Source organism: Rana temporaria, chromosome 9, assembly GCF_905171775.1.
Source record: "Rana temporaria chromosome 9, aRanTem1.1, whole genome shotgun sequence".
NCBI lineage: Eukaryota > Metazoa > Chordata > Amphibia > Anura > Ranidae > Rana > Rana temporaria.
The window spans coordinates 145,444,518-145,462,438 of record NC_053497.1 but is presented as its reverse complement, the minus strand read 5'-3'; the positions used below and the strand labels follow the sequence as shown (position 1 = coordinate 145,462,438).

At 42.6% G+C, this 17,921-nt stretch overlaps 1 protein-coding gene across 1 annotated transcript in view; it reads right to left on the bottom strand.

The window, feature by feature from the left end:
* The window catches only part of ENG (endoglin), a 93,902-nt gene that overhangs the window by 37,720 nt on the left and 38,261 nt on the right, over nucleotides 1–17,921 (bottom strand). Inside the window, exons 3-7 of the mRNA XM_040324756.1 lie at nucleotides 13,793–13,924; nucleotides 10,507–10,660; nucleotides 6,270–6,447; nucleotides 3,785–3,911; nucleotides 1,696–1,873 (exon numbers count right to left, since the gene is read on the bottom strand). Coding sequence (XP_040180690.1) covers nucleotides 1,696–1,873; nucleotides 3,785–3,911; nucleotides 6,270–6,447; nucleotides 10,507–10,660; nucleotides 13,793–13,924 — 769 coding nt within the window. The remainder of the gene's footprint in view (nucleotides 1–1,695; nucleotides 1,874–3,784; nucleotides 3,912–6,269; nucleotides 6,448–10,506; nucleotides 10,661–13,792; nucleotides 13,925–17,921) is intronic.

The window sequence follows — 17,921 nt, the reverse complement described above, 5'->3', positions numbered from 1 at the left end:
GTTAGGGCTATGAGCGGTATATACTGTATGTAGCCGAAGCTACATACAGTATTACCGCACATCCAGCAGGCATCCGAGCAGCTGACCCGGCGTATAAGACGACCCCTGCTTTTTGGACATTTTTTTTAAGTGTAAAAGGTAGTCTTATACGCCAGCAAATACAGTATATAACATTACATTCTGCATACTTCCAACATTTACAGTATGCTGTTTTTTTTTTTGCTGTACATACCGTATTATTGCTATTTTCCACCGGCTTCCGGGTGCTCACTCCCGCGGGAGTAGGCGTTCCTATGCAGAGGCGCGGTGTCATGTGGGACTTTGCCCAGATGATTGACATCTTGAGAAAAACTTCCCCCTGGCGGATAAGGCGCGTCACGAGTTTCCGAAAGTAGCCGAACTGCGCCGTCAGCTCTACACGGCTCCTAGTTGGTGCGCAGGCGCCGTATAGCGCCGTATAGAGCCGAATCGCAGTTCGGCTACTTTCGGAAACTCGTGACGCACCTTATCTGCCGGGGGGAAGTTTTTCTCAAGACGTCAATCATCTGGGCGAAGTCCCACATGACACTGCGCCTCTGCATAGGAACGCCTACTCCCGTGGGAGTGAGCACCCGTAAGCCGGGTGGAAAATAGCAATAATACGGTATGTACAGCAAAAAAAAAAAAAAACAGCATACTGTAAATGTTGGAAGTATGCAGAATGTAATGTTATATACATGTTTTTAGGGTGAACCTCCGCTTTAATGAGGTTCCATGATATTGGTCCATTTCTGGTGCCCACAGATGGGCTTCAAAATACCCCAAAAAAATACTATTTCAAAATATAGAGTATAAAATATGGCACTTTTGGTTTTAATTATAATTTTTGTGTGCGTATGTGAATTAAAACTTCATGGTCCAGTGAACTGAGGCTACATACTTTATGCCAGTAAATGCCCTTCTTTCTCATCTCACAAAATAGGGAAGTGTGCCAAAAGGCAAAAATCGACTATGACACAAGTCTTGTATGTAAATGTTCTAAATAATCAGAGCCAGGCCCAGGCCATGGAGTAGATGGAAGCGTTACTGCAGCAGAGAGGGGTGCAAAAAAGGCAAGGCCTGCAACCTTTGCTGCGGAAGGTGTTTACAGCTCAGGGGGGGGGGGGGGGTGCACTTTTGCCTTTTTGCTTTGCATGCTAAGAGGCCTTGTCACAGCACTGACTATATTGGTTTTCTGGTCAATTAAATTTTAGCTGTATATATGCATTTTTAGGTCAATGTTCTATAGCTGTTTTTTATGGCAATTCTAAAAAAAAATCTGTTTTAAAAATAAGTAGCACCAAAACCAATACAGTGCATTCACAGAGTAGTATGGATTCTGTAAGGGAACAGCACAGCAGAAGCTGAAATCTCTATGAAGCCTGCTAAAGGAAGTAAAGAGGCAGAGTTGCCGTTCTGACTTTGCGTGTGTGTGTGTGTGTGTGTGCGTGTGTGTGTGTGTGTTTTAGCTACTGAGCTATGTGAACAACAGGATTTTCTTCTTCTTCTTTTTTTTTTTTAACAATGAGAATGCGAAATTTGCAATATTTTAGTTACCTGAAAAAAATTTGTATAATATTTTTTTCTTTGCCCTGACTATAATAAAATGTATACAAAACCATTGCACATTGCCTTTAAATACATATAGTTTATACAGATGGACTTGTCAGAACTCACCACATGACATAGATATGCTTATAGATCTGGCATCAGCAACACGTATTAGCGTTATGGTATCCGGGCTCATATTTTCGGCTTTCTCCACAATTTTATTATGTGTCTCCCCATTTTTATTATATGTCTCCTGCAGGGTAGTAGGTAACACCATACCTGGTACTTTAATTTTTCCAGATGCCTTGGGGGGGAAAAAAAGTAAGTAAGGACTAAAACCTATTCAGAGGTCTTTTGAAAAAAAAAAAAAATACAAAGTGTACCACTTGAAAAGTCCTTCAGTAGTGGTTCCCCTGTTACCCTGCCCAGCTCATCTTTCACCTCTCAGCCACTCTTAGGACAATGAACACACTTGTTTTTTGTTGTTTTATTGAGGGGATTTGAATTTGGATGAGTAAGGGGTTTATGGGATGCCCAAAGATGAATAATTGGATCAATATATGTTCAATTAGAACCTCTATGTACACTTAACTATGGTACTCACAGCACAAGTACCCGCTCATCACCGACAACACCAGTGCTGCACGACGAAATAAGAGACTCAGGTACCACTTTGCCTGCTGGTGAGTTCTATGTTAATAGTAAATCTAGGTTATGTGAGTGCCAGGCTGACTTAATTGGTTGCTCTATGTATGTTTACTCAGCTTAGGGAAAGTCCCTCCCACTTGCCGACCGCGCTATAGCCGATTGATGGCTACAGCGCTGCCGGCTAGTTGTGGGAGACCTCCCAGTCTCGCACCTCTCGGAAGTGTATGTGATGGCTGGGCCCACATCAAGGATCGGGGTAAAGGGCCAATGACGGAGAGATCATTTGTCATCAAACCAACATCTTTGTCGGTTTAGCTCACGCTCCGGTTGTGTGAGGAGAGGAGAGAGGAACACAGCAGTAGTGTAAGCTGGCACGATCCTGTGTGCCATCAGTGCCCCATTAGTGCAATCACAGTGCCCCATCATATAGACAAGGTGCTGTTGCATGTAAATCTGACTTCTTGATAAATGTCTATTGGGTGCGATTTTTTTTGTGGGAGGGGGCAGCATTCCATTCTTGGACCCAGGCAGCACAATGTCTTGGTCAACCCTGCTGCCAGCCCTCCTGGCTACAGCTGCCCAACTCTACCGCCCATGACATCACAGTCTCTACCGCTGGTTCTACATTCATCTGAGACTGCACACTCCCAGTCCGCTCTGGCATGCCCCCCCCCCCCCACAGCTCTCCCGAATGTGCTCGCCACACACCGACACCTGGTGGATCCCTCCTGAAGACTTTGCCTGGCAGTACCATCCACTGTCCTCTCCTGCTCCTGGTCAGAACACCCCTGTGGTTTGTATGAGGGTCTCTTCCACTCCCAAGCTCAAGGCCCAGGGTCACCTTCCCCAGGATGGGGAGTTCCCTCAAAGGCCCTGACAGCTTGCACTCCATCTCCCAGTTCTTCCACCCAAACTCTCCATCCAAACTCTCCAGCTGGTCTGACCATGGGTATTTAAGGAGGCCTGTCCCCTGCCTATCCCCAGTTGTGGATTGGTCAGGGCTCTTTAGAACACCCTTCAGACTGCTCCACCTTTCTTTCCCTACTCTCTTCTAGAATCCTCTAGAAGCCAGAGGGAGGTAGCCAAAAGATGATGCTCCCTGTGAGTCACCAGCCTACCCTGAGCCACTCCCAGCCTACACAAATCAAAACAAACAGGCCTGCCTAAATTTACCTGCTCTCTCAAAAAAATCTCACCTCTAGCACCTACCTAGGTAGAGGGTGCTACACTAATTTATCAAGGTTGAGTATCTAAATCCAAGTCCTTAGATGTGATGACTGTGTTAATTTACCCTTTCAGGCTTTTATTCCCTGCACACATACTGTACAACAGAAACTGTGTTGTTCACATGCCATGGACAAAAATGTTCCTCTCTGTCACACTCGGCAGCCAGTAGTTTAGCTGAATGTGATATATTTAAACAAATGGGGCCACACGCCAAACTCCCAGCAACTGCATATTGCATGTTGCCTCCCCTCTGCCTGTCAAACATCTCTGAAAAGCAATCCAAATTTTGACACAAGTCTAAACTTAGTGTTTACATGAAGACATATGACTATTGGCTTACCTGTATACCGAAATCGACCGTGGCTGGCATATTCCATTCGTAGTCAGGGTCACTCAGCAGGAATAACATGGGTGGCTTGACACATGGTCCATTGACAGTTGTGGTGTGAATGTCTATTGTTTTGTGACTGGAAAACAGGGTGAGAGGAATTGAGTATTATTGGTTAGCTCCTACTGTGGACAGTGCAGGAAACATGACCCCTGTCTGAAAATATAATCATTGTTGGCTGAGTTTCTGTCTTTCTTTTTTAATAATGCAATTATAGTTGAGTTTTCCTGCCATTTTTTTTCTGTGGCCTGTAACCCTGTGACTACTGTTCTATATTTTTTTGTTATGTAAAGTCATCATCATCAGACTCTTATGAAGGGGCCTGGGCCTGAAACACATCAGTGGCGGTATGTACTAACACAGCAACACGCCAGACAGCAATATTTACATATTTGTTTTTCCCTTTGTTTTTGTCTTCATGTAGACCTTTAATTGGATTTACAGCAAATGAATGCAATCATTTGATCTGTGGTTTTTAATGTGCCTGTATTTTAGGATACCTTCAACTGTTGTAATCTGGACTAATACAGTAATTGTGGCACAGTGGAAGTGTGATAAGTTTGTTCTATAGTGTGACTGTGAACCAGGAAGTGTGCAAAGCAGAGTGCTTCCAGGATCATCAGACAGAGAGAGGATTGGATTTTGTCCGAAACATCATTGGGTGTAAACTCAAGCATTTCTTGGGCTTGGTATTGTATGTAAAAATTATTACCTTGAGTAAATCTTGGGATTAACCATTTTTTACATAGAATTTCCGAGTCTGAGAAAAGTTTGGGGTTTAAATTAAATGGTTTAATAAAAATTCAATAAAAATAATAATAATGAAAAAATGGTTTAAAGCCATCCTATCAGCCAAGAAAACAGAGCTTTCCGAATAGGGTCAGCAGTGGCAGCGTACATATTTATTTCAGATCAGATGTCCCTTAACCCCTTCCTATTGCTCCAAAGTCAGATGACCTCTTCCTGCTTCCTCATTGAGAGCACATAGCCTACACCAGGGGTTGACAAATTTGTTCGGAATCTAGGAGCCAGCTAAAAAAGTTAGGAGCCAGAAAACGCACCCCGTCCCGACGAGCTTGCGCGCAGAAGCAAACACATACGTGAGCAGCGCCCGCATATGTAAACGGTGTTCAAACGCAATTTTGAAGCGTGACATGTTGGGTATGAATTTACTCGGCGTAACATTATCTTTCATAATATTAAAAAAAATGGGGATAACTTTACTGTTGTCTTATTTTTTAATTAAAAAAAAGTGTAATTTTTTCCCAAAAAAGTGCGCTTGTAAGACCGCTGCGCAAATACGGCGTGACAGAAAGTATTGCAACAATCGCCATTTTATTCTCTAGGGTGTTAGGATAAAAAATATATATAATGTTTGGGGGTTCTAATTAGAGGGAAGAAGATGGCAGTGAAAATTGTGAAAAATGACATTAGAATTGCTGTTTAACTTGTAATGCTTAACTTGTAATACCAACGGCCACCACCAGATGGCGCCAGCTCACATCTGGTGGTAATAACTTGTAATACCAACGGCTCACCACCAGATGGAACCAGCTCACCAAAAAAAAATATATATATATATATTTTTTTTTTTTTTTTGCCCACCTTCCAAGCCAAGTCGCCAGGACACTATTTCTAGTCGCCATGGCGACCTGGCGCCCGGGATTTGTCGATCCCTGGCCTACACATTACGTGACTTCTGGCTCTCAATCCCCACTGCTGATCAGTTTGGTTCCTTATCATGTCACCAATGTTACCTCTGACATAGGGACCACATACAGACTAGAAGCTCCTCTGACATAAATAACAGCCTTCAGCTTGCATATTAACACTGCCACTTTCCAGCCACTGGGACATCTGTGATGCCATCTATTAATAGTGCTGCCATCTATTAATAGTTGCACCAATAAAATTTGTATGCAATTTTTTAATTCATTTGACATTCATTAAACATTCACGGCAGTTTTTTTCCTATTGTTTTTGCATTTGTCATCCTATATTTACATTGCTACGTTACGGTGAGACTGCATTGGGTGGGTATTTCAGTGCAGTCCCACCACAAGACAAGACAAAATGCCATGTGTGCCCGGTTCACAACACTGCATTGGGGTGGTGTGTGAGCGGTACTTTTTCAGTGCAGCACAGTGCTAGGTAATCCACCGCGATGGCCAGTTGAACATAATAAAAATGTTTGTGTGAAATTTTAATAAAGTTTCTTTAAATAAAAGTGAACAGTGTGATGTGCAGAGTTTGGTGTATCGGCACTGCAGTGATCCCATCAGACTGCTCTGCACGTTGTAACTCCTGGTGTGAGCTCCTAGTCTACTGTATATTCATGTTCCAGGACAATGACTCACGTTTTTGGAAATTCAAGTTAAACAAAAAAATTAAAATTTCGGTTCACAGACGACAATAAAAGATTAAAGGTTACCCATACCTTGATGTAGGCTCAGTGTGGGTCACTTCTACAATGTAGACATTTCTTTCAGTCTTTGAGCCTGGTGCTGAAGCTTTATAACTACAGCTCTCTATGTCTTTACTTTCACTTTCTACTCGAAGCCTATCCCCAAAGTTGTAATTTGCTTGAGGAACACAAGACCCGGGTTCAGTTTTACCTGTGAGGAATAAAAATCTCTATATTAAAACACAATTCCAGCCAAAACTTTAAAAATATTATATAAAAACCCTTCTTAAATTAATACTCTCGCCAGACCATTAATTTCAACAAAATAATCTACATCATGCAAAACATTTGTATTTAGTTTATTTATGCATCTTATGTAACTGTAAAGTCCACCTTTGTGTAGACCGCCAAAGCTTGGATACTGGGTGCTGTTACACAAAAGGTTATATAAAGAGGTGAACAAAGAGGCTGAGGACCTGGGTCAGAACAGAGAGCGATTAGACCAGGGTTTATATACCAGAATCCCATAGAAACCTGGGGATCCTCCAAAGGTGGCTAGGGTAGGGTTTCCGGGGACAGTCCCCGGATTAAGGACTGGATTTGAACAGGGGCTGGGGCAATTTGTAAAGACAGAAGGATAGAAGAGGGAATATTTCTTCAGTTTTGGGTGCATGCCCATCCAGCGGAGCTGGATGGGCATGCATCATGCATCATGTTCTTCTGCCTTGGTGCAAGTCCCGGCCAGCCGTCTGCCTGCTCATCTCCTTGCATTCCCTGGTGGAGTGATCTTCCTCCACTCGCCACGCAGTAGTAGCCGGGGCCTGAAGAGAAGGACTTGACAGACTGTGAGGCGGGCGGCGATGGGCAGAGAGAGTCCCTAAATGCCACCATTACTAGTAAAAAAAAAAATACGTCTCCGGATTTCATTTAAAAAATCTGGTCACCTTAGGCTAGGGGTTCCATGAGCATTGAGCAATTTCTGCCTCTCAGCTAAGTTCTAACTAACACTATTGATCTTTTTAGCTATCTGTAAGGGGTAATTCTTCTCAATGACCAAGTGTTATGCCTTGTACACACGATCGGGAAAACTGAGAATCTGCTCGGTAGCTTTTTCCCCCTACACATGGCCGGTTTTCCTGGCAGGAAAACTGCCATGAGAGCTTTGGGGCCGTGTGTATGCTCCACCGCAGGCTTTCCCCATAGAAAAACTGGCGGCTTAAAAAACGCTGGGAATCCCGGCGGGAAACAAGAAAACATGTTCTCATTTTTCCCTCCGGGAAAACTGCTATAAAGCTTACACACGGTCGGTTTTCCCAGCCAAAAGTTGTCATGGCAGTTTTCCCCGATGGGAAAACCGGTCGTGTGTATGAGGCATCAGGAGCATTATTCCCACTGACCATCACACTAATGTATCATGAGTTGTAGATAAAGCCATTTTTAGCAGGAGTTCCCTGAGACTGGAAAGTTGTTTCTGTGTTGAAAAGGTTGAGAGAGACTGGATTAGACACTCCCACAAAAGGAAATGGCTATGACATGCAAAGAGGGAAGGGACTGAGCTATGAAATTGACTCTTCCTGGAGTGGTCATATTTTCTAGTAAGTTCAAAAGTATATTGCAAGTGAAGTGAAAAAAAAAATTGATTGATAGAAAAACCCTACATGTAAAAATTAAAGAAACATGGGTTTCTCTTACCTGCAGTGTTTTAAGTTAGTGAAAGAGTCTCTTTGAATGGCTTTGTAAATTCTTTGTTACGCTGTCACCCTGATAATTTGCGCCACCTGAAACCTGCTGCAATGCATTGACTCTTGATTTATTTAATTTTTTTTCTCTTCAAAAAACATTGTGATCAATAAACATTATAGAACTTCAAAAACAGCTTGGTGCTACCTCCAGTAGGTCCTCGGCAATAAAATTCTGACAGAGGTTCTAACCTTTCTTCATTGTACTACAACCACCATTCTCAACCAGGGTTCTGTGCAACCCTAGGGTTTCCACAGAGCTTGGAATAGACATCTTATGATGTGGCTGAGTCAGCAGCATGATACTGATGATCTTTTGGTATTTGGACCACCAATGTACAGGGCATTTTCTCATTGACCATTGATGAAATCCTTTTACCCAATGATACCCAAACCCGGAATTTATTTTAAGGGTTCCTCTGGGTAAAACGACTAAGAAAGGCTGTGCTAGAAAACATAAGATTAAAAAAAAATTCTTTCCCCTTGGTGATATTTTCCCTCACTCACTCTCCATGTAAAATATGGCTTCTTCACAGTAAGAGCTGTGAAAATGCGGAATAGACTCCTTCAAGAGCTGGTTCTGTCCAGTGCAGTAGATTGTTTTAAAAAGGCCTGGATTCTTTCCTAATAGCACAAAATATAAATGGGTACTAATATTTATAGATAAAGTTGGTCCAGGGAGAATTGCAGAGGTCAGGAAGGAATTTGTTCCTCTGCTGGAGAAAATTGGATCATGCTTTATTTTTATTTTTTTCCTTCCTCTGGTATAAACTTTGTGTATAGGAAAGTGTATGTAGCGGGCAGCTAATTTGATGCCTTGCTTTTCTCACAATCCTGCGAGCTGTTCTGTCTAATATTTTTCTTGGTCTTCCAGATCTTGCTTTAACTTCCACTGTTCCTGATGACTGCCATTTCTTAATTACATTCCTAACAGAGGATATTGACATCTGAAAACACTTAGCTATCTTCTTATAGCCTTCTCCAGCTTTGTGAGCGTCAACTATTTTCAGTTTCAGTTTTCTAGACAACTGCTTAGAAGAACCCATGGTGCTGATTGTTGGGGCAAGGTCAGATGAGTCTGGGCATTTAAAACCTTTGAGATTGACATGACAATGTCAATCCATGACACTGGCAGGTATCAGCATTGCAAAAGGGGGAAGTACATGCCATAAATTCTGCAGGGTGCCCAAAATTTTGCAGACGCCATTTTTTTTGTTTTCTCTAATTTTGAAAGTGTAAATGATGGAAATAAAATCTAACTTTTTTTGACATGTTATAAGAATGTCTAATCTGTAATTTGATGCCTTTTAGAGATTTTTCCACGTCTTTCTTGTCAGAACTTCCGATCGTGTGTACGCGGCATAAGAGAAGAAAAATAAATCATAGGGAAACTGCACCTTATATTGATTGTCAGTGTGAAGAATGCCCCCTGACAGTGGTGGTCAGAATGCCCTCCTTACACACCTTTTAATGTCATGTCGCTGGCTCTGCCAAATGGCATTAGACCCGGAACTTTACAAGCACCATCAGATAAGAGGTCAGTCATCCACAGCTAACAGAACACCTTGCAATTTCTGGAGAAACTCTGGGGTTTCTATGGAACCCTGGTTGCGGATGGCTGGTCTAGGCAAACAGCAGTGTTGACCACTCCCAAATCCATTCACATGTCTTACTTTCTAGCTATAAACTTTTAGAGGACATGTCCTACCTGTCGCTGTGTATCCTACAACTGTAAGGCCTTGTACACACGGTCGAACATGTCTGTTGAAACTGGTCCGCGGGCCAGTTTCCGCAGATATGTCCGACCGTGTGTACGGCCTAGCGGACAGGTTTCCAGCGGACAAAAGTTTCTTAGCAAGCTAAGAAACTTGTCCGCTGGAAACATGTCCGTCGGACATGTCCGATGGTTAGTACACCTAATCGGACATGTCCGCTGGTTATGACGTGTAACCAGCGTCCCGAAATCCCGCGCATGCGTCGAATTGATTCGACGCATGCATGGAAGCATTGCACTTCCGTGTTTGAGAACGTCAGTGTCTTCTACGTCACCGCGTTCTCTGTCCGCGGGGATTTTGGTCGACACACATGTACACACATCAGACCAAAAGCTCCCAGGAGACATGTCCGAAGAAAACGGTCCACCGACCGTTTTCACCGGACATGTCTCCTCGTGTGTACGGGGCCTAAGTATTGGACACCAACAGCATCTATAGCATCACACGAGAGTTCGGAATTGTCACCTGCCAGATAACATTTTCAAAATTTTCTTTTACAGTCTGGATCTGTCTGAATATTGTATGCTAGGTACAGGGTCACTATACCCATGTCATTGGCAGACTATGGCTGCCCTGTAGGGTAAATGTAACAGCGTTCTTTGAACACATCATATAATAAAGTGTAGTGGAGCCTAAATACAGCACAGATAAAATATTGTTTACTCTTTGTAAAGCAGAGATAAGATGGGAACGCCTCTACATGTTATAACGCCTTACCCACTCGCCATATAGGATATGATTTTCTCTATCACTTACTTTTCTCTATCTTCAGAAAAATGTTTGATTCATCTTTCAGCTCAGCGAAGAGGGAGACTTCCCCGTATTTTTGCTCTGCCCATTGTAAAAGTTCCTCACTCGCATTGAAAGGCAAAACATGGGATTTGGAGTAGAAAAGAACCGATTCGGAGCGCTAACATAATAGAAAAAAAAAGTAACATTTGACTTCTATTAGTTAACATGGAAATGTACAATGTGGAAAGTTACTGTGTGATAACAATCTGTTTTTATGAGCAGCTATAGTCTATTAAACAGGAGGCACTCTCGGATAATTATATATTTGCAGTGGGTTGGGATTGTTTGAGTTTATGTCCAAGCTGACCAAGAGACAGCCTGTCTGACCAGCTTCTTAAAGTGTGGTAACTCTTGTCTACCGACCAACAGCTAACTGATCAAAACTTCTCCAAAAACTGATTAAATATTAATTCTAGTCCTGTTATTCCTATTGGTTGTTTGTTAAAATAAAGCTCCAGGCTAACTGCTAAATGCAATTAAATGCATAGGGCTAGATTCAGATAGCCCGGCGTATTTTTCTGCTGGCATAACCTATCTCAGATACGTTACGCCGCCATAACTTAGGGCGCAAGTTCCGTATTCATAAAGAACTTGTGCCATAAGTTACGGCGGCGTTGCGTATGAGGTCCGGCGTAAGCCCGCCTAATTCAAATGTGGATGATGTGGGCGTGTTTTATTCAAATTTAGTGTGACCCCACGTATTTGAAGTTTTTTTACGAAAGGCGCATGCGGCGTTCGGCGTTCGCATGCTCGAAATTACGCCGCAAATCGTCAATGCTTTAGACGTGAACGTAACTTAAGTACAGCCCTATTCGCGAACGACTTACGCAAACAACGTAAAATTTTCAAAATTCGACGCGGGAACGACGTCCATACTTAACATTGGCTATGCCTCATATAGCAGGAGCAACGTTACGCCGGAAAAAGCCTTATGCAAACGACGTAAAAAAAATCTGCCGGGCACACGTACGTTTCTGAATCGGCGTATCCAGCTCATTTGCATATTCTACGCCGAAATCGACGGAAGCGCCACCTAGCGGCCAGCGTAAATATGCAACTAAGATACGACAGCTTAAGAGACTTACGCCAGTCGGATCTTAGCCTAATTTCGGCGTATCTTGCTTTCTGAATACAGAAAGAAGATACGCCGGCGCAGCTTTGAATTTACGCAGCGTATCAATAGATACGCCAACGTAAATTCTTTCTGAATCTAGCCCATACTGTTTATGCAAATTGTTTTATCTGCTGCAGGTTTTTCAAAGGGGTTGCATGCCAGTCCTGAGTTCTACATACATCTGTCGCACTGTACCACCAGGCAGTGTCATCTTAATAGCATCATGGTCCCCTGGGCAAAGTAATTCGCTGGGGCCTCTACCAGTCTGCATCAGTACCCCCTTACATCATGTTTCCCTATCACTGTGCCCATATTCATCAGTTTCCCCCATCACAGTGTCCCCATACATCAGAGTTGTGCCCTCCTTTGTACTCACAGATCACAAATGCTGTTCCCACCTACAATGAAGGCAGCTCTTTCTTCCTCTGTCACGTGCTGAGAATGAGGTGAGTTCTCAGTCTCAGTGCCTGCTTTCTTCCGCCCCCTACAGGATGAGGAGAAAGCTGAATCCTCTCTCAAGCAGAAGCCAGCCGCTGCTCCTTCTGACAGGAGTGACATTGCAGCTACTCCTGTCAAAGTAAAATGGTCCGGGTAGCCAAAAGCCAGTGCATTCACCCAACACAGCACCCGCCCCCCCCCACCTTTTCCATGCTCTGATAATGGGCCCCCTATGCAGCTGGGGCCCCTGGGCAGTGCCCAAGTGTGCCCATTCATTAAGACAGCCCTGCCACCAGGTAGATCACTACTTCGGGTTTACTATGTTCTGGCTCTCTGCTAAATGGTGATTAACGGGATTGAGGTAGATTGGTGATTTAAGAAGCTCAGCTCTCAAGCCTGGCTGTGTAAATCTCAGGATTGGGTGAACAGAATTACACATTTTTTGACAGCTAAAAAAGTTCTATTGCATGTATTTCAACTGAATTCATCTGTTTGCTTGGAGTTCAGTTTTAAGCATTGAGAAAGATTCTTTCCCAAGGAAACCATTGCTCTGGCATCACCTCAACTACCTTTGTGGTGAGTAAACGCCAATGGGATTGTGTGACAAATGGCGTTATTATATTAGAATGGAAAGGGATACAGGCAGTCACCTAGTTACAAACATCCGACTTACAAACGACTCCTACTACCAAACAGGGGGAGACAACAGGAAGTGAGAGGAAACCTACCTCTAGGAATGGAAATTCACTCCTATAAGAGTTATTATGGCAAAAACGGTGTCTCCCCCGAAGCTTTATCACCAAGGCTTGTTTCCACAACAACCCAAAATTTTCAAAATCATTGGGACAAAACGTGGGGTGAAATTTTCTGAACAAGGACATAGACAGCAAAACAAACATTAACATTTTTTTTAAGCTTTTTGGATAGCATAGAGAAGGAGTAACATGCTCCTTCCCTATGCTATCCAAAAAGCTTAAAACATTTTTTTTTTGGCTGGAGCTACACTTAATAAATTTACCTGTTCCGACTTACAAATTCAACTTAAAGCGGAGTTCCGGCCACAATTTCACTTTTTAAATATGAAAACCCCTGTAATACACAAGCTTAATGTATTCTAGTAAAGTTAGTCTGTAAACTAAGGTCTGTTTTGTTAGGTTGTTACAGCATTTAGACACTTTATAAAATAGAAATTGACTGGGGCCATCTTAAGTGTGGGCATCATGAAGCCAGACTGTAGGACTTCCTGGATTTCAGCCTTGCAGATCTCGCACATGCTCAGTGCTGCACAAGCAGTGTCAGATCAGGTTTCAGCACCTGTGCTGTCCAAGTCACATGATTCTTTGAGACTGGGGAATGCACAGACTCCTGGAAAGTTACACCCACTACATTCCCAGGAGTCTGTGCGGTGTAGGTTAGGAAGCATTAAGCACCTAGGTGCAGGAAGAGGGAAGATTAACTATTCTGCCTAGCAACAACACTTTGAAGGCATCTAAAAGAAAAAAAAAAAATCGTAAAGGACTAATGACATTTTTTTAAAACTACTGATGTAATGTTATATTTATGGGTGGAACTCCACTTTAAGAACAAACCTACAGACCCGATCTTGTTTGGGACCGCCTGTATATGTTTTTACAATTGCATGATATATTTTTATTCTTATGATTTGTAATATAAACACCTTTGATAATGCTTACTTACATGAACTGTAACTGAAAAACCTTTGGCAGTGACCGAAAGAAACAAAGTAGCATTGGCATTGACAATGAGAACAGGGGGTTTCTCTGAGGCTTGTATGTCTGATTCTTCCCTTGAGATTTCCAAATTCAGAGCCTTGGATGAAAGATAGAAAAATGTTGTTATTGGTATTATTAGCAAATGTGTGCCTTTCTTATGGTAACACCACTGCTCCTCTATCGATGCAATATAGTAAACAAGCGTTGTTGTCACCCTAGGACAGAAAGTGTGTTACAGGCAGCATCAACATATCTAAGGGCTGGTAAGCTGTAATATATTATATTACATTTTTGTTTTTGATTTAAATACACTTTAATATAGACTGAAAGGGCCAGATCCACAAAAACGGGCGTATATTTAGGCGGGCGTAGCGCATCTCATATGCGCTATGCCGCCGTAAATCAGAGTGGCTCCTAGGGTATCCACAAAGAACTTGCTCCCATATGTGGGCCGGCGTAACGTAAATCTGCCGGTGTAAGCCCGCGTAATTTAAAGTAGGCTTGGAGTGGGCGTGTTGTATGGTAATCTGGTATGACCCCACGTAATTGATGCTTTTTACAAACGGCGCATGCGCTGTCCGAGGACATATCCCAGTGCGCATGCGCGAAATCACGTCGCAAATAGTCAATGCTTTCGGCGTGAACGCAACTTACGCAAAGCCCTATTCGCGAACGATTTATGCAAACGACGGAAAATTTGACGCTCCCGACGTCCATACCTAACATTGCGTACACCTCATAGAGGCAGGGGTAACGTTACACCAAAAAAAGCCTTATGTGAACGACGTAAAAAAATGCGCCAGGCGGACGTACGTTTGAGAATCGACGTATCTAGCTAATTTTGCATACTCTACGCGGAAATCAACGGAAGCGCCACCTAGTGGCCAGCGTAAATATATACCTAAGATCCGACGGCGTACTAAGTCGTACGTCAGTCGGATCTAGCCCACATTCAGGCGTATCTTGTTTTGTGGATACAAAACAAAGATACGACGGCGCATCGTAGAACTTACGCGGCGTATCAATAGATACGCCGCCGTAAGTTCTTTGTGGATCTGGCCCAATGTTTTTTTGAGCTCCAGGTGAATAAATACATATTGGTATACATCACTGCCCAATCAGAAAATATTTTATAGGCATGTATATGGTCAGGTGTTATTTTAAAGGGGGTGATTCTATTCTATACCCAATATATATATATATATATATATATATATATATATATATATATACACACCGTGTTTCCCCGAAAGTAAGCCCTACCCTGAAAGTAAGCCCTAGCGTGATTATCGGGGCGGGCTGCAATATAAGCCCTACCCCGAAAGTAAGCCCTAGTCAAAGTTCATTAAAAATCTATTTTTTCAAACCTATACATTGCTGCAGTGTTTCCGTTTATTACTGTGTTAAAAAATATGGTATCGTTATGTTTAAAGCCACTGCTGATCCGTCCTCTTCTCGCGTCGTCTGCATCCCGTCGCTCTTTACTGTAAGCAGCGGGCCGGCTCTTCTCATTCCTCCTCTCCTCCCCCCTGACACCTTCAGCCCATCCCTTCTTACTGCATGGAGCGAGTCGATGACAGGTGACCTTGGCTATTCTCTCTCATTCTCTCCTCCCGCCAATCATCTTCAGCCCGTTCCTCCTCAGCGCGCTGACGTCAGCGGAATCTCTTCTCTCTTACCCTCTTCTCCCGGATGGCGAAAGAAGAGCAAGTGAATACCGGTACACCAGAGAGCTGTATACCATACGGTAAAAGGTATTTTCTATGGTACTGTACCTTATACAGTGCCAAGATGTCTTTCTCAAAATACCCTAATATCTCCTGACCTGACAGTTGGGGGGGGGGGGGGGTGACAGGGGGACACAGAATCTTTGTAAAATTTGTACATTCCATAAATAAATAAGCCCTACCCCGAAAGTAAGCCCTAGTGTGTTTTTTGTGGACAAAATTAATATAAGACCCGGTCTTACTTTCGGGGAAACACGGTACATATATATATATATATATATATATATATATATATATATATATATATATATATATATATATATATATATATATTTATTATTATTATTATTATTATTATTATTATTAACCACCCACCTACCGGCCCTACTGAGCTAAACTGAAGTAATCCCTCCACCCTAGCTGCTTACCTATCTCTGTTACACAGCCTGAATAACAAAATTTGAAGTCCCCATTGACTAGCATAGGGTTGAATGTTGAGACCAGAGATCCTTGGTATATGGCTCCATTTAAGTTACTGTAGGTCAGCATTAGGGCAGTTTTGCTTAGGGGGGCTGGGGAGGGGTAGCGCTAGAGTTTTACTTTAAAGTAAAATTAAATGATGTTGGGAAAAAATGGCATTAAATTAATTCCAGGCGTACGTCTCTGCTTCAATCGTTTATCCTCACTCAGGCCTCCTGCAGTGTAGCTAAAACATTTGTTTTTAGTTAAGATTAAAATGCAAAAATGTGAAGATAAAAAAAGCTGTAGCGTACAGGATTGTTTGACAGTGGTGAAAGTTAAACAAGAGAAATTCTTGAGGAAAAAAAAAACAGTCCTTTAAATCGAATGACGGTAGCGGCGAGTTTACCACCCCTTACAAAGAAGGGCGTTTTGTCACCACGCTGACCCAGCGAACTAGATCCTCTATCGACACAATGTCGCCCTGGATGATGCCGCCTGGTGATTCGGCTCACTTTCTATTTTTACCCCGTGAATTTTCAGACATTGTTTCACGTGAACTGAATTAAGACGGTAACTTAAAGTCCATTTCCAGTAATTCTTCTGCAGGCCAAGAATGGTGCTTCCCCTCCCACCCAGCATACTGTACCCCGTGCACTATGTACACAAAAAGCACACATCAATAAAAATACAATGACACAAGACAGGATGGCCTAAAGATTGACTCCACTTTTACACCCTTTTTGGCTAAGTTAATAATCTGAGCTAGGACTGCAAAGTAATCAACTTTATAAAAGATTCTCTGTCTGTATTGCTATGGTATGCTTATACAGATCTTGAAAGTGAAAAAAAAATTCTTACAAAAGAAAATTCCTAATAATTATCTCAAACACACTTTCTTCAAGAGTTAAGACCTTCAGAGTTTGAAACTTCCGAGTGTATGGGATACTTGTTCTACTTGACACTGGTTCCACCTGCTAACCCACCACAGAGCTGGTACTATGTATATGAAGTTGGGGTTATATAATGACTGAGGCCTCGTACACACGACCGGGGAACTCGTCGTAAATGAAACATAGTTTTCCTCAACGAGTTACTTGTCAGGCTTGTCGAGAATCTTGACAAGCTTTCTTTGCGTACACACTGTCAAGACAAAATCTCGCCGTCTCAAACGCTGTGACGTACAACGCGTATGGCGGCACTATAAAGGGGAAGTTCGATTCTACTGGCACAACCCTTGGGGCTGCTTTTGCTAATCTCATGTTACTGCGTGTTAAGTAAAAGTTTGGTAAGAGACGATTTGCGCTTTTCAGTCTGTTACAGCGTGACAAATGTGCTATCTCCATTACGAACGCTACTTTTATCAAAGGTGCGCTTCCGTCTTATACTTTATTCTGAGCATGCGTGGGTGTCTAAGCATACACACGAACGTGTTTCTCGTCGTAAACCAGCCCGACGAGAAACACGACGAGGAAATTGAGACTCCCGACGAGGAAAAAGAGAACTTGTTCTCTTTTTTTTCTCGTCGAGTTCCACAACAGTTTTCACAACAAAAGCTCTGCCAGCAACATAGGTGTGCGCAGCCTACTACATTAGGGTGTGCACCCCAAAGCTCAAACATATATATAGCAGTAGGGTAATGGACGTGTCAGTAGAAAAGTGGATGGTGTCAGTGGGCAGAGACTGTTGTCAGTTTATTTTTGTTATTTTTTTATTACTTTACAATTTTATTATTGTTACAATATTTTTTTACAATCATTTTTTATCATTATCTTTTACAATTTTTTCGGAGCACTGTTGGGGGGCTTTTGTGAGATATCAGGGACCTAAACAGACCCCTGATGACTTTTGAGACAGAGAAAGGGGCTGAGGACAGATTTCCGAGTCCCTTTCTCTACAGCCAAGCAG